We start from the raw sequence: 15,903 nt of genomic DNA on the forward strand, positions 1-15,903 counted from the left end.
CGACGATTTTTTCCCTCAGAATCTTTGATGTTTTCTTGTAGTGATTGACCATCCAAGTTCTCCATGAGCTCTTTATGTGATCCACTTTCTACAATGCGACCATTATGGACTACACATATAACATCAGCATTACGAATAGTAGAGAGGCGGTGTGCAATAACAATAGTTGTACGGCCAACAGAGGCATTGTCCAAGGCTTCTTGGACTACTCTTTCAGACTCTGAGTCCAATGCACTTGTTGCCTCGTCTAGAAGAAGCATTTTTGGTGATTTGATTATTGCTATCCTCTGCTTCTGCCCCCCTGACATTTGCACTCCTCTTTCTCCAACCTGTCGTTAATAAAAAAAAAATATGTGAGCATTTTTTTGTATTAATATTAGCATTTGATCCAATTTAAAAAAAAAAACATAAGCAGGTTGTACTTAAACTTGAATCAAACCTGAGTTTTGTAACCATGAGGGAACTGAGAGATGAAAGTATGAGCATTTGAGGCCTTTGCAGCTTCCACTACTTCATCCATTGTTGCATTTTCTTTACCAAACAATATGTTTTCCTCTATGGAAGTGGCGAATAGCAGTGGTTCTTGACTAACTAGACCCATTTGCGACCTTAACCACTTCACCTGCAGCTTATTAATGGGCACACCATCAAGAAGAATCTCTGCAAAAAGCGATATCACTGTTGATTTTCCCGACCCGCTTCCTCCAACCAAAGCCACAGTCTTTCCGGATGGAACCCTCAAACAGAAATCATCAAAGATTAAATTGCACTTCTCCTTCAACTCTCCTAGAATTTGACCTTTAAGGTTGTCTGAATCAATATCAGGAACTCTGTTCACCACTTTGGTAATACTTTCTGCTGCTACAACCTCTTCTGAGAAGTACTTGAGATTCGACAAACCTTGACCTAGTGATCTGTAAAACATAAGACATCAAAGATCATGGTTTACTTGTGCGTCAAGAACCCTAAAGAGCCTTGGACATGTATACTTACGTGCCGCCAAAGGAGATTGATACGATGAATGCGAAGATGGTACCTCCTTTGGCGCCATGTTCCATAACCATACGACTTCCGTACCAAGTCATAAAACCCCAAATAGCGTAAGAGATACCAAGGAAACATATCACCCAAGATGCACAAGCGACACTAAGCAAAGCTACAACGTTCTGATTAATACCCAACGTTAACGTGTACAAAACAAGCAAGATACATTAGTACTCTCTTTCATTATGTAAGAAAAATAGAAATAGAAAAGGCAAGATTGACTTGTATTTATCTGAAAACCAATTAGCTAGTAATGACTCAAATGTAATGATCCATTTTTTTTTGGAATGACAAAAAGATTAAGATCAGAAAGCTCGTACATCTCTCCCGGAATCTAAATCATGTTAAATTAACTCTCTTTCTAATGGGAATTTAAACCTGGAACTTCTTAAACTCCTTGCTAAGTAATTTTTTATATGCTCTATCGGCAGATCCGGTAAGCCCCCAGAAAATACACTTACTGCTAAAAAATGGATTGACTACTGATCAATTTTACTAAGTGATATACGAGTTTTAGAGGCTAGACTAACTCCTCATTTGTCTAATTTATAACTTTTCTATACCAGCTTGGGTTCTTCACACTTCTCTTATAAGTATCAACACTTGGTTTACTCTGCCACGTCTACTTAGGAAGAATGGAGACAAAAAGAAACAGAGAACAGAGAGAAAAGACCTTCGAGATGGCTTGCATGAAGGTTTCATCACCGATAGAGGAACCACCAACGTCGTTCAGTAGTAAGCGGGTGATACTACTGAACGACGTTGGTATCATCATCCTACGGCTCCTATTAAATATTGATCCGCATGAAACATCCAATCCACACCATCCGCATGCATAAATATTGATCTTACACTCTCCCAACTCTTCATCTTTGTCTTCTTCCTTTACGTTTTGTTTCAGAGAAAAGACCAAGAAAATACATTGGCCTTACTTCATAGGTAAATAACAGCTCACGTATAGGTCAACGGAATGCTAGAAGAATCAAATCCATATTTGTTTAGAGTACGTATCATCTTCACGTATATATCATCAGTCATACTAGTATTAATTAAAGACCTAGCTATTATTTCGATCATTCTTTAGAAAATAATGTATCTTACTGAGATCTGTTATCATTTTGTTATTTGACAATAGCTGTCTTTTCATAATTAATATAACAAGAAATAATTACAAACATCAATATATATTCAAATACTGACCACTACAACTATAATAAGACTATAAGATAATAGATTTTCATAGCATTTGCATCATAAAGATTCGTAGACATGCACATGCATGGAATTTTTTTTTTTTTTTCTTTGATAACTCTGGTATCTGGGCAGCTACATTCTCAACTATCCCTTCGTAAGGGGTCCAGCGCCCCAACGGAAGGGATGTTAAATCCGTTGTGGCCAAGGCTCGAACCCGGGTGGCGGACAGTACAGCTGTTAAATCCACATGCATGGAATTGATTTGGTATTGTTCTGCGCCATTAAAACATGCTAGCAAGTGATCATTTGCGAGGACATGAACAACTCTTAATTTTTTAAAGCAATAAGTTCAAGGGTTTTGTAATTGATTAGAATCGTTTTTTTAAATCCTTATAATTGTGGGTTGTTTGAGCCTGAACCATGCTTTTATTTAAAAAAATTCTAGCAGATGGCCTATTATGTCACTGAGCCGTAACTGTCTTAAATTTGGACAAGCAACACTTATCAATATCTTCACCCATTTTATAAAACTATGGCTTAATTTTATCTTCACTGTTTCATCTCAATCTTTGTCAGAAAAGAAGAAACTATAATTCATCACTTTCGTGTTATAGTCTTGTGGAGATTTGATTTTTCTTCACATGTCCATTTTGTAGAGAGTTTGATTTATAGTCATGTGTTCTTATGACATTACATCAGTAAAAAAGAAGATGCGATCTTATGAGCTATTTAGCTCCAACCCACAATAAAACGAACAGAACCAAGTACCAAATGTTTCTCTATATCTACCTTAAGAAAAAAAAACTAAAAAACAAATTCAAAGAAACTCTTAAACTGAACAAGTGACCTCTCGACCTAAAAACCTAACGTCAGAGTCTTTTGATCTCATCTTCTGGTCAGTTTCTCTATATCTACCTCTCCGCGCATCAAGTACCAAATGTTTTCTGAACGTTGTGATGAACGCCTCCACTCTCTCATTAAGCTCCTCATTAGATAACCTCCCTGGCTCAAAATCATCTTCTTCTCCATTAGACTCTACCTCCTTCTTGTGAAGCAAGCAACCTTTCACAGTTTCCTCGAATTCAGGACAAACCCTTTTCGTCTCCTCCACGACACAGTTCTTGATCACTTCCATTGGCTCGACAACAAGAAAATCTTGTCCAGAACAAGCTGGTTCCTCCACCATTCTTGTCTTCCTAGTCTTACGTCGCACCATCCTCATTCTACTTCCACGACGAGTCTTCAAATCACGAGTCTCACAGGAAATAGGACGAGTCGATGTGAAGTAAACTGCCAAGAGAACGACGTTGAGTAGAAGAAAGACTAAAGAACGCCATTTCTCAATCAAATAAGATACTGAGTAGAAATGTTTTAGACAAGCCATTGAGAGAACAACAAAAGCAGTCAACAACGATGTACACATGTTCTCTTCCTCCACGCTAAGGTCTCTCTTCATCTCCGTTGTTATCTCTCTCTCTCTCTCTCTTCTTGATTTGCTATGTTTCTTTCTTCTTTGGCTCGATGAAGTTGAGATTCTTTATAAGAAATTTTCAAGATTCCTGAACAAGAAGATAGTGGGTCCGAGTGTGGAAGACCAAATGGCGAACAGAAAGAACAAAATGAAAAGACAGGAGAAGGAGAAGGAGGAGACAAGAACAGGCATGCCCCCCTCTTCCTTCATATCTACTCTTATTATTCCAGACATCATATTATTACTTTCTTCTCAGGCTTTTCTGATTTCTTTGTTTTTCCCTTTTTCTTCCTTATGGGACCATTTTTCCTTAAAACAATCATTTTCAACTTCCACTATTTGCAACTTTATTTTCGATTATTATCTGAAATATGCAGATTTAATCTTGGCATCAAAAGAAGATGTTTCAACCTTTATATTTAAGATATAATAAATTAATTTTAAGATTCTGGACTTTAGTTTTTGTTTTGTTTCCAAGTATTAATTATTAACCACATTGTAATACATGCAAATAGCTCAGAATGAAGAAACAAATGTAATACTCTTTTTTTTTGAGCAAATGTAATACTCTATTGTGTTTATAATTTCTGAGTGAACAGAAAAAAGCCAGAGAAGTGTTAGCTACGCAAAGTTATGCTCAATGGGGGAACCGCATGCTAAGCAGATAGGTGGAGAGAGTGGAACAGTTTTCACAGAAAAATGGGGATTAAGTAAACAAAATACGTATTTTTCTGATATTGAATAGTAATATATCAGAAAACTATGAATATCAAATATGAGTAGAGTAACAAAAATAATAATTAAAACACATTACACGCCTGCTAGTCTTGTTAATTCTTTCACACTAGTGTGGCCCCCCGTTTGCTCGTCTTTCCCAAACACATGGGTTCTCTGTTTTGCAAAGTGTTCTAATCCCCAAAACAATATATACATATATAACTCGAACTGCACTGGATAGCTTTTTAGTTCAAGTTATTTAACATATATTTATTGATATTCTTTAAAACTAGATCCGTTCTAAATGTTATAGTAGTGTGTATTAAACTCAAGAAAATCAACTTATCAATCAACCAAAAAGTTTAACATTCCAATGAAAATTCAATTTCTATTCAAAAATCAATGAATCTACATTGAAAACCATTCTTTATACAAGTGGGGCTAAGAAGGCCAAGATGAATGAGATCATGGAGAGGACCACGCTTTTGTAGTTTCAGTCAACTTCCATCCTTTGCCATATTGACATTTTAAATATTTTAAAGTTTGATCTACTTTCAAAATTCACATGTTGGTTGTGTGGTTCTTCCTTCTCCCTCGTCTCACTAGATCTCAAAGCTCGAGTTACTACGGTAAAGAGTAATAGTATCAACTTTGGGTCCCTAAGTAAAAAACACTCTCCAAGTTTCCAATGACTCACAATAAGCTGAAAAGTTAAAATATAATCCATAAGGTGTCAAGAGAGATAAGTACATACTTCTCAGCTTAAAGCGTTTTAGTTGATATTTATATATGTTCCTAAGTGTTTCCCTTGCACAAAGATTACCATCACCTCTCAGACAAAGATTTTAAGCTGCACATGACAAAAGTAAGCGCATCACTAACTGAGCACAAATCCAGATAAGACTGTAACAAAAGTCACAGCCTCAGATGTAAGATAACATGAGAACAAAATTGATGGACAAAAAGATGCAATGATGTACTTTGGATTGAATGCTCCACCAATACACACAAGCATGAAACTATGAAACTACTCACATGTGTGGCAACCTCTGCTAGTTGTGGGTTTCCTCTTGATGGTTCATTTACTCAAAGTGGTTTCAGTTTGGTCTTGCGCTTCGTTTTCTTGATGTTTCCTTGGAAGGTTATTAGTATCATCTGCAGATCCTCTCTTTCGTTTCCTTTGGAATGTGTACTTCAAGAGTCGATTTACATTGGCTCTTGGAGGAGACTCACTGATTTGATCTGATACTAATGCAGCAACTTTCGATTCAGAAGCCATTTTGGTAGAAGGAACCACCACACTTTCTTCTTCACCTTCACAACTAACCAACACATCACTGTCTAGAGTACGTTTAAGCTGCAAATGTTCTTTCAACTCTATACAGGTTTGAAGGTCATCCACCTCCTCACTCTCTACGGTAAGATGCGTCTCCATAGAATCTTCTCCATCTGAAGTTGATGTCTTGGAACAGGTAGCATTAGACTGAGATTGACAAGGCTTTATAAGCTGACTCTGAGACCTAACCGATTTAGCTTTTGGTTTGCCAAACCTTTTCTTTCTCCTTCCTCTTAATTTCCTGGCTTTCTTGATTCCTAATGCGTTTGACGGCAGTGTTACCACCTCTGCACTACTAGCTCTAAGTGCAAGAACAAGACATCTTGTGTTTCCCAAAGTGCCAGCTTTTCCTGAGCTCAAGCTTTCTTCACTGTCCTTTTCTGTTGTGCGTTGTTGCTCCTCTTCATCTGCAGAAGAAGATGACTTCCCATCCAGAACTATCCTTTCCAGAGCATGGATCCTCTGTGTACAACCATTTCTAGACAGCTCAAGCTTTTTGATTCTGATATCACCATCAGATTCCGACTCACTAACAGCGTTTCCCATCACAGTATCAACAACACTTAACCCGTCAAAATGTTTTTCATGAGAGAAGCACGTATCTGCAACCTCTTGATCAGGTTTCAAACTTTCAACAACAAACTCTTGATCAACCTTGTGACCAGAAACCGTTTCTTCTTCCTTGTTCACAACTAGGTTCCGTTCCTGAGACTCATAAGCCTTAGCTTTCTCCAAATTTTCACATTCAGCATCATGTAATGAGCTATGATCCTCTAGATTAGGATTCACACTTTCAAGAACAACCTCTGGATCAACCTTGTGAGCAGAAACCATTTCTTCTTCCATGTCCACAAGGTTCCTTTCCTGCTGCAACTCAGAAGCTTTTGCTTTCTCCAAACTTTCACCATCTTCACATTCAACATCATCCAATGAGCTACAATCCTCTTGATTCGGATTCGAACTTTCAACAATAACCTCTGGGTCAACTTTGTGAACAGAAACCATTTCTTCTTCTTCCTCCCTCACAACATTTCGTTCCTGCGACTCATAAGCCTTTAAAGTATCAGCCACACTTAACCCGTCAAACTGCTTTTCCTCATTTTCAGCAACAAAATCTGGATGAACAGAAACCGTTTCTTCTTCTTCTTCCATGTTCACAATGTTACGTTCCTGAGACTCAAAAGCCTTAGATTTCTCCAATCTATCTCTCACCCATCTAACCTCAGACCTAAGGTCAGTAATAATATCTTCAGCCTCGTGAAGCTGAGCTTCAAGCACATCAATCTGTCGTTGCTGGTTTGATGATATAACATCTCCTTCAATCGTCTGTTGATAAAAGGCCTCCATCAGTGAATAACAAAGCAACCTAAGCTAATCATTCTCCAATGTTAAAAAGAAAGAGAGCAGAAGATAACCTTAGCGTCGATCATATGTTTCAATCGGACGAGCAAACGAAGAGCTTCCTCCTTGGTTTCGGAGAGATCGTGGTGAAAGCGAGCTGATTTTCTGTCGGAAAGCATAACCCTAGCGGCGGATTCCTTGGCCGTGTTTAGGATAATCTCCGCGTAAGCTTTCTTCAAGGCTGTCGTTTTCTGCCACACACACACACAAAAGTAAAAAAAAAATGAAGCTCGACCCAGATCGTTAGAACAGAGATCGAGAAAGAAAGCATATAAATTTTGTTTACATGTGACTCTTCCATGGTCGTGTATCGACTCAATTTCTCCCGCCGAAGAGAAGAAAAAAGAAACTCGGTTAGACAGAACAGAACAGAACACACAAAAAGGAAATAAAAAATAAATGTTTTCGTCTCTCACCGGTCTGTTAGGAAACTGACCATGCGCTTCTTGCTTAAATTACAGTTTCGCCCTTTGCGATCTCCCGAACCGTGCAAAACGGAAAACCAATTCGGGCTGCTTCATTGGGATGCGTTATTTTTAAGAGAATGGGCCTTGAACTACCTTCTGAGATTATTTTGTTATAGTTAATAATGTTTGGACTATATTAATTTATAGAGTTAAAGAAATTTTTTATTTTTAGATTTGTATTTTTAAAAGTATTCTTTTTATTTTAAAAGGAAAAAATATTTAAATTCATAATATTATAGATTTGAACTTCATCTATTATTATGAGATTATTTGATATATTTTATGTATGTTGAATACATATGGAAATATGCAAATGATTAGAGATACAAGATCACATAAATAGGAACAAAAACAAAACTGTTGCTTTAGAGATTCCACAGTGTTACAAGATCACCTAAGAACACATTTTTCAGAACACCAAAAACAAAGAGAGTGGACTATCTTTCAACACATTTTTCATGCTCGGTTTCACCTCTTTCATTCTCGGTTTTAATATTCTTATAATATTTCTTTTATGTTCAGCTTGCCCATTTTTTCCTTTTTGTCTTCTCTACAAGACCAATCTTTTTGCTTTGTCACTCTTTTACCAAATCACATAACATTAATTATTCACATATACTTTAACTCCATATGGAAATTTTCTAAATTTGAATTTATTTTTTTAGTATTTAAACATTGCAAAGTAATTGACATAATATGATAATTATGAAGTATTTACTTCAATTGATTGATTTGAAGACCAATGATAGTGAAAATAAGGCTTTGTTTTTTTTTTTTGTGATCGACAGCAAAAAAAAAGAAGTATGTATATGGTGTTTGAGTTTGAGCAATTAATATGGATAAATTTTATTAGTTTCAAAAAGTTGTATTTACCGCATTATTTTGCTTGTCTCAAAAATTTTAAATGCGTTTTTATGTTTTATGTGTATTTTACCTAAATTGAAAACATGTGTGGGTTTCTCTTTCTAAAAACTAGGTTTTTAAACAAAAAAAAAATATGAAGGGTGAAGAAATGCAATTTTTTATATATTTCTTTTCGAATCTTCACTTTATTAGTGCACTATTTAATACCATAATAACTCATATAAGTACCTTAATCATCATTCTACCTTTTTTAAAGAGGGATTAGTGAGAGTATAATTTATTTAGAGCTGGTTGATTATAAAAATCAACAGATTTATAAATATTTTTTCATATTTTAAAAAAAAATTATCAAAATATTTTAGTATAATGATTTTAAGAATCTATAGGATATATGTAAGATTTTTGAAGTTTTATTTTATGAGTAAAATTGTTTAGAATCCAAATCTCAATAATATTAGATTTGTTGGAATCATAGACCAAACTTTTTAAATAACAATTGATTTTGTAGTTCATTAAACAATCATGAACCAATTACACAAAATTTTAGTAAGAATACTAGAATCCATTAATCAATAACAATATAATCTGAAAGTTTTAACAATCATTACAAATTCACATTTCACTAACACCAATTAAAAATAAACATTATGAAAAAAGCAGTGATTAGTGACATAATGCGTATTTCCTAAAATGTAACTGAATTCCACACTTCACATTATACCGTCTCCTATGGACTGTATCTTCTTATTAAAAATTGACACGACTTGTCCAAAGTCAATTCACAAGTTGTTGGGCGCATTTGGTGTTAGCCACTGATCTAGAACTCTGTATTTTTTTTTTTTTCATAAAGAGTCTTTGATGGTTTTGTAAACCAACCAAGACTTCAATAAGAGTTTCGTCATACTTTTTTGTTCTACGGAATAATAAAGAAAATGGAACAGAAGTTCACAGCAATCATATATATGTATATATTTAGATTTAGATTCAATTACATTTTAAATTTCTAAGTTTAGGCACAAATTTTGTTTTAGTTTTTTTGAAGAAAAAAAACAATTCAAACTTCAATATCTGGACGTTGAGCGCCTTGTATCCGGGCAATCGGCCCAGTCTGCATCAGTGTAGGCAACTAGCTGATGAATTTGGCATCTGACAAGCTGTTGTCCCAGATCCTTTGTTCCTTGTATGTACCGTATTATGCGCTTAAGAGCCACATACAATTCACAATGTTAGTATCAACAGGTCTTGGAACAAGATCCCAGTTCTAGTCACACAAAAAGCATCATACTCATCTCTCATAGCCAGTGTCCAGTTTGTATGGCTTTTTGGTATTGGGGAAACAGAAGTGAGAAGAGAGATTTGTGTTTTAGGCTTTAGGTTACCTGTCTTGCTACGAGTTTGCATTGAATGTCCCACACGTTGTGATGCATTCTGCATAATTGCTGGAGCCGTAGAAGGCAAGGCAGGTGGGGGTTGATTATTTGTGGAGGAAGCAGATTGAAGAATGGCTTTAAAGAGAGGATGAGGGTCAGCATCGTCGCTAAGAAAATCATAGCTAAGCGCTGATGTACCAGAAACTGTAGAAGGAAACACAGTCTCGTCGAAAACAACATGTCTGGAAATTATAATTTTCTTTGTTTGGAGATCTAGGCATCTGTAACCTCAGGTGAAGAGAAGGATAACCTAGAAACAGACATGGTGTTGATCTTGGGGACAATTTGTGAAGGTTGGAGTGATTGATGTTTGGGAAACAAAGGCAACCAAACACCTTTAGATGATTATAAGAAGGCTTTTTGTTGAAGAGCTTTATGTATGGAATCTGGTTTTGAATGGAAGAATAAGGGAGCATGTTGAGTGTGTGCACAGCAACATGGAGAGCTTCCACCCAATAGACACCAGAAAGTTTAGCCTGAAACAAAAGACATCGAATGGTGTTGTTTACAGTTCGTATCATCCTCTCGGCTTTGCCGTTTTGTTGTGAGGTATGAGGACATGAAAAACGAAACTGTATGCCCTTTGTGTCGAACAAATTATGAAAGTTTTTGTTGTTAAACTCCCCCCCCCCATTTTCACATTGAAATAATTGAATTTTTGAATTGAATTGAGTTTCAACGTAAGAGAGAAAGTGAAAATTTTTTGAAAAAACTTCAGATTTATGTCGTAAAGGATAAACCCAAAGAAATTGAGTATAGTGATCAAGAAATAAAACGTAATATTTGATACCACTCATGCTTTCTAGAGGGGAGGTCCAAACGTCCGAATGTATAATCTCAAATGGTTTTGAAACGTTTGAAACTGAGGGATAAAAAGGTTGCTTTATTTGTTTTCCCAACTGACAAGCCTGACAAGAAGAATCAAGACTGTCATTATAAATTTGAAGAAAGAACATATTGCATAGAAGCATTATTAGAATGAGCAAGTCTTTTGTGCCAAAGTTTTTGAGTAGAAGCAATAAAAGCAGACGAAGGAAGAGACTAAGATTTGTAGGCAGGAGTGGCATAAAGATCACCCAAGTTGTTACTGCGGAGAAGAGTTTGGCCTGTCTGTAGATCCTTCACAGAAAAACCAAGAGGGTCAAATTCCACAGAACACCAATTATCTCTAGTAAATTTTCTAACAGAGATAAGGTTCTTGATAATGCTAGGAACAACAAGAACATTAGATAATGATAGAGGACGATTTTTAGAAGAAAGAAAGCTTGAACCAGAAGCAATTACAGGAATGGAAGAACCATTACCAACCATGACTGATTTTCCGATATTTGATTTGAGACCAGAAGTAAGGATACCTGATGATGATGCTAAATGGCTTTTCGCACCACTGTCCATATACCAATCAGCGGCACCTGGATCACTGAGTGTCAACGTGTTGAAAGCTTGAGCAAAGTCAGCTGTTGGTTGAATTTCAGTCACAGCATTTGCCTCTGGAGTTGAAGTCGGTCTTGGTCCAAGTAGTCCTCTGTTTTGTTGAAATTGGGTCACGTATGACCAAGGTAACATCTGCTGTTGCCACTGAGGAAATGGTGTGTTCCAGTACTGCGGCTGTGTCATGTTGTTGTAGTTGTTGTTGCGTTGATTGGTCCATTCACGAGACTTGTTCCCTCCGTTACGTCGATTCCCACGATTGTTGTTGTAGGATCGATTATGTTGGCCCCGGCCAGAAGTGTGTTGCTTGGTTTCCACGTTTAGGGCTGTCGTGGAAGAGGAGTGGTCCGAATGCTAAGCTACTTGTTTGTTGAATCGTTTTAGTCTGGTTTCCTCCATTTGAAGCATAGATTTTACGGTATCAAATGATGGAAATGGGTCCCTATGCTGAATAACATTGATAATGTTTTCAAATTTTGCATTTAAACCATTGAGAAGATAGGTTACCAGAGTACGATCTGTTATTGGAGCATCAACGTTGGCTAGACGGTCAGAGAGAGACTTTAGTTTTTGTGAATAAGTCTCGATCGTGAGATCACCAATCTCAGTGGTACGCAGCTCATTGTCAAGTTGGATCGCTCGCGCCTCTTTGTTATTGCGGAACTTGTTCTCAATACGAACCCAAGTGTCGCGTGCAGTGCCTCCAGATTCGAAAGTACTTTTGAATAAGTCTTTAGCCAAGGTGCCATAGATCCAAAGCTTCACTAAGCCATCTCGTTTTTTTCCATTGGACATCATTATCGTCATTGGGAAGAGAGGTCCCATCAATGTGACCAGCAACATAAAACGTGAGACAATGCATTGAGAAGAGCTCACGCCAGGCATCATAGTTGTGGTCATCGAGATCAAGGATCAATGGTATGTGTGTCTTGATGTTAGTCACACCAAAAGCACGATCAATATTTTGAGCAGCCATGATTGCGATGTTGCAGAAGGAATAGTAAGAATGATAGAAAGAGAGAGATGAGAACGATGAGAGTGTAGAAGAAGAAGAAAATAGAGGAAGCAATATTTAGGTCTAAGAGCGTTCTTGCTCTGATACCATGAAAGTTGAGGTAATTCCCTTGCCAGGATCGTTCTCATTCATTGATCATAAATAGTCATGGTTGTTACAATCAGTTAACCTTTACAGAGATTTTAGGAACTGAGTAGCTACTCTTGCGGGATATACAAAATATGTCAAAGAATATTTTTGTTATCTAATAAAGCCGTTACCAAGAATCAGGTCTTGCATTAAATTGACAAATAAACATGCAAAGCAGTAAACTAAAATACCAAGCAATTTCAAAAGTAGATTTTTCGTACATGGTGGTTTCCAATCTCATCGGTAGAAATTGGTTTGTGGCAAGCATCACAACAGAAACAATCAGGGTGCCAAAGAACACCCAATACATTATTGACAACACATCCATCTTCAATCACAGAGTTGCAACCCTCACATATGCTACAATTGCCTTCCAACGAACGCCTAAAATGTTGTTGTTCTCTAAGTAGAATAAACTGTAAATCAACCTGAGAAAACTTGAGAACATCCCAAGTGATTCCTTGTATTTTCCTTGTATACAAAACTTTATCGGCGATATTGTACCACTGGACGCGTGAACACTTACTAACCATTTCCTCAGCTCTTTGCACCGTGTTGATCAGAAACTCTAGTTCATGCGTCGATCGTCCTTGCATCGAAATGATGTCATTGATTATCGGGACCAGTCTCTCCATGGTCGAGGCGAGATCCTCGAATAAAGACTTGAATTCCTTCACTTTCTTGGCCCTTTCGATCGCCTGTTTAAACATCTCAGAAAAAGGAGCTCCCAGAACAGCACCTCCAACCAAAGAAGCCACATCGGAAATCGGCATGAGGTGGTCTTTTTTTCTTGCTCTTCCTTGGCCGATTGAGTATTCCGCGTGAACACACAAAAAAAATGAAGAGGCCAATAATTATTGTGGGTAAGTGGGTTCACTGGCCGTCACTTTCATGGGGACTGCTTCTGACAGGCTTAAGCTCTTTTCATTTTTGCCCACGAAATTTCCCGGAAGGTACAAGACCTGAATGCCCAAGAAATTACAAAACTTGTAATTATTTTAAAATTATCAGAATCTAGAGGTATAGAGTCGATTTCAGAACCAAAGTTCATTGCCAAAATTTTTGATTGAAACAAATGGTCGAACATCTGGTGTGCTTTGATGATATCAGACAAAAAAAAGGCGTTAACATGATTTCCATACATCTGGGTGTTTTGACCAATACTTACCATAGAGTCTAAGAGCATGATTATTGGGGGTTTTTAGAGTGAGATTCTTAGTAGAATATAAGAACCCGTCTTTTAAATTTTAACTAAAAAAGTTAAGAACCGGCTCTTAAAACTCTTATTTAAGAACCGATTCTTAGTTTTTTTAGTTAAAAGTTAAGAGACTGATTCTTATATTCCACTAAAAATCTCACCATAAGAACTCCCCAATAATCATGCTCTAAGATAAGCATCCATCATCTCGAGAGCAGAGATATATCTAGTCAGTAAGCAATGTGTGAACATAGAATTCATTGAGTCTATCGGGGCAAGTGACTACTACTAATTTGGGAGATGAGTTGGAAGAAATGTTACAATACCTAGGTAGTAGTCTATATAAGATGAGGATTGCAGTGACCTTGTGCGGCCCCATCCTTCGCCTTCTTGATACGGTATATTTGGATCTCAATTAAAATGAATTCTCATCTAGTTTTAAACTCTGATACACGCAAGAGCATCTCCAACTCCACTCTATTTTTCTCTTTACAATAGAGTTTAGAGTAAAAATGCTCTATTTTCAACTCTATAATATTGTAAACTTATTTTTTATTCTATATATAAAGTAATTTCTTTATTTTTTATTCATCATTCTATTTTTCACTCTAAAATAGAAATAGAATACCATTGGAGCAACATCGAATTCTATTATAGAGTTATTGGAAAAAAAATAGAGTGAACTATCGGAATGGTTTAAAAGTGTTCATGCACTCGAAGCTTTGAGACATCAATTAAAAATTACCAATTTTCACTGTAGAATGAAGAAAGAAAAATAAATAGATAAATAAAATAAAGACATCAAAGTCGACGACTACTCTGCATCAATCTCGCGACGACCGTTCAACACGTCTGACTTGCAGCCTTTGTCTCTCTCTCTCTTTCTCTGCATCTTCATTCGCAGAAACAAAAGAAAAAAACCTTTACTTTTTTATCCAAACCCCAGAAGATAAAAAACCTCTGAACCCTTCTTCTTCAATGGAGATCATCTCAAACCCCAAAGCTGCTTCCTTTCTTCATCATCTTCCTCCTCTGCTACTCCCCTGCTCTAGCAGCCGACGAAGACGACATAAGATGCTTACGAGGAATCCACGCCTCCCTCGCCGACCCTCACGGCGTTCTCAAATCATGGAACTTCGCGAACACCACTGTCGGATTCCTCTGCAACTTCGTCGGCGTCTCTTGCTGGAACAACCAAGAAAACAGAGTCCTCAACCTCGAGCTCAGAGACATGTCTCTCTCCGGTCAAATCCCCGACTCTCTCCGGTTTTGCGGGATCTCTCCAACAACCGATTATCCGGCACCATCCCTCGCCGCCTCTGCTCTTGGCTACCGTTCTTGGTCTCTCTTGACTTGTCTAACACTCAATTAAACGGCGAGATTCCTCCCGAGTTAGCGGAGTGTAGGTTTGTTAACTCTTTGGTTCTCTCTGATAACCGGTTATCCGGTCAAATCCCGGTTCAGTTATCCTCTCTAGGGAGATTAGTGACCTTCTCTGTTTCCAACAACGATCTAACAGGTCGCATTCCTTCTTTCTTTACCTCACCGAGTTACTCCACTGATGATTTCAACGGGAACAAAGGTCTTTGCGGCCGTCCTTTGTCTTCTCCCTGCGGAGGGTTGAGCAAAAAGTGTTGGATCCATTTATAGCCATTGGGTTTTAATGGAAATTATGAAAAATAAATGACATGGGCATGTGTGTTCAACCGCCCAAAAAACAATAATAATGAGAAAAGATACTTGTCCCACATCGGTGGGAACAAGTAGAAATGAGGTGTTTATATATGGTCACTTGATATCATGTGTTAAACAGCTTGGAGAGAAAAGAAGGCTCCCCACGCGCGCGCCGCCGCCGCCGTCCGGCTTGGCTCGGCGTGGGCGTGGGTGTGGGCTTGGGCTTGGGCCTCCGGCCCGATAAGAATATTCTTTTTGGACTAAGTTAAGCTCAACGCTTTGCCATTTCATTTCTACAAGAAAAAAAGCAGCATGACATTTGTGTAAAAACAACACGAAGTTTATCTGTTCGAAATGGATCAGAACGAGTCAACAAGAGAGAAACTTGCGGAGAAAGCTGCTCAACGTTCCACTCCGAGATCTTTGCGAGATTTTCAGAAAAATATTCGCAACAGTTTCAAAAAACCGCTCCTAGTCTCCTCTTTAAATACGGACTCTCCTCTTCTCATTTCTCTAACTTTTTTAGATCAAA

The 15,903-nt window shown here is 37.4% G+C and overlaps 3 protein-coding genes and 1 pseudogene across 4 annotated transcripts in view; 1 reads left to right on the forward strand and 3 right to left on the reverse strand.

Moving 5' to 3' along the window:
* The window catches only part of LOC106304489, an 8,880-nt pseudogene extending 6,966 nt beyond the window's left edge, over window positions 1–1,914 (reverse strand).
* Window positions 1,915–2,895: 981 nt separating this feature from the next.
* On the reverse strand, window positions 2,896–3,893 carry LOC106304625. Its single transcript, XM_013741026.1, has one exon. The coding sequence runs from the start codon at window positions 3,692–3,694 to the stop codon at window positions 3,068–3,070; it is 627 nt and encodes a 208-aa protein (XP_013596480.1). The 5' UTR covers window positions 3,695–3,893; the 3' UTR covers window positions 2,896–3,067.
* Window positions 3,894–4,869: 976 nt separating this feature from the next.
* LOC106302245 lies at window positions 4,870–7,532 on the reverse strand. 2 transcript variants are annotated; one of them, XR_001262418.1, is made up of 5 exons: window positions 7,450–7,532; window positions 7,178–7,354; window positions 5,462–7,088; window positions 5,181–5,276; window positions 4,870–5,050 (listed from the first exon to the last, which is right to left on the reverse strand). XR_001262418.1 is itself a non-coding variant. In XM_013738788.1 (4 exons), the coding sequence occupies exons 1-3, from the start codon at window positions 7,462–7,464 to the stop codon at window positions 5,505–5,507; spliced, it is 1,776 nt and encodes a 591-aa protein (XP_013594242.1). In that variant the 5' UTR covers window positions 7,465–7,532; the 3' UTR covers window positions 5,107–5,276; window positions 5,462–5,504. The 2 variants fall into 2 exon arrangements, 1 of the variants encoding a protein (XP_013594242.1); XM_013738788.1 differs by lacking the exon at window positions 4,870–5,050 and having other exon boundaries at window positions 5,107–5,276.
* A 6,974-nt stretch (window positions 7,533–14,506) lies between these two features.
* The window catches only part of LOC106301854 (probable inactive receptor kinase At1g27190), a 7,663-nt gene continuing 6,266 nt past the window's right edge, over window positions 14,507–15,903 (forward strand). Inside the window, exon 1 of the mRNA XM_013738337.1 lies at window positions 14,507–15,322. Coding sequence (XP_013593791.1) covers window positions 14,676–15,322 — 647 coding nt within the window. The 5' untranslated portion in view covers window positions 14,507–14,675. The remainder of the gene's footprint in view (window positions 15,323–15,903) is intronic.

The sequence above is a fragment of the Brassica oleracea genome, chromosome C7, assembly GCF_000695525.1.
Source record: "Brassica oleracea var. oleracea cultivar TO1000 chromosome C7, BOL, whole genome shotgun sequence".
Classification (NCBI taxonomy): domain Eukaryota; kingdom Viridiplantae; phylum Streptophyta; class Magnoliopsida; order Brassicales; family Brassicaceae; genus Brassica; species Brassica oleracea.

What these genes read in the sequence shown, in the direction of transcription:
- LOC106304625 (XM_013741026.1), bottom strand. Translation starts at nt 3,694, where the DNA reads ATGAAGAGAGACCTTAGCGTGGAGGAAGAGAACATGTGTACATCGTTG.
- LOC106302245 (XM_013738788.1), bottom strand. An exon ending in AACATATGATCGACGCTAAG is followed by an intron (nt 7,089 to 7,177) that starts GTTATCTTCTGC and finishes TTTTATCAACAG; the next exon opens with ACGATTGAAGGAGATGTTAT.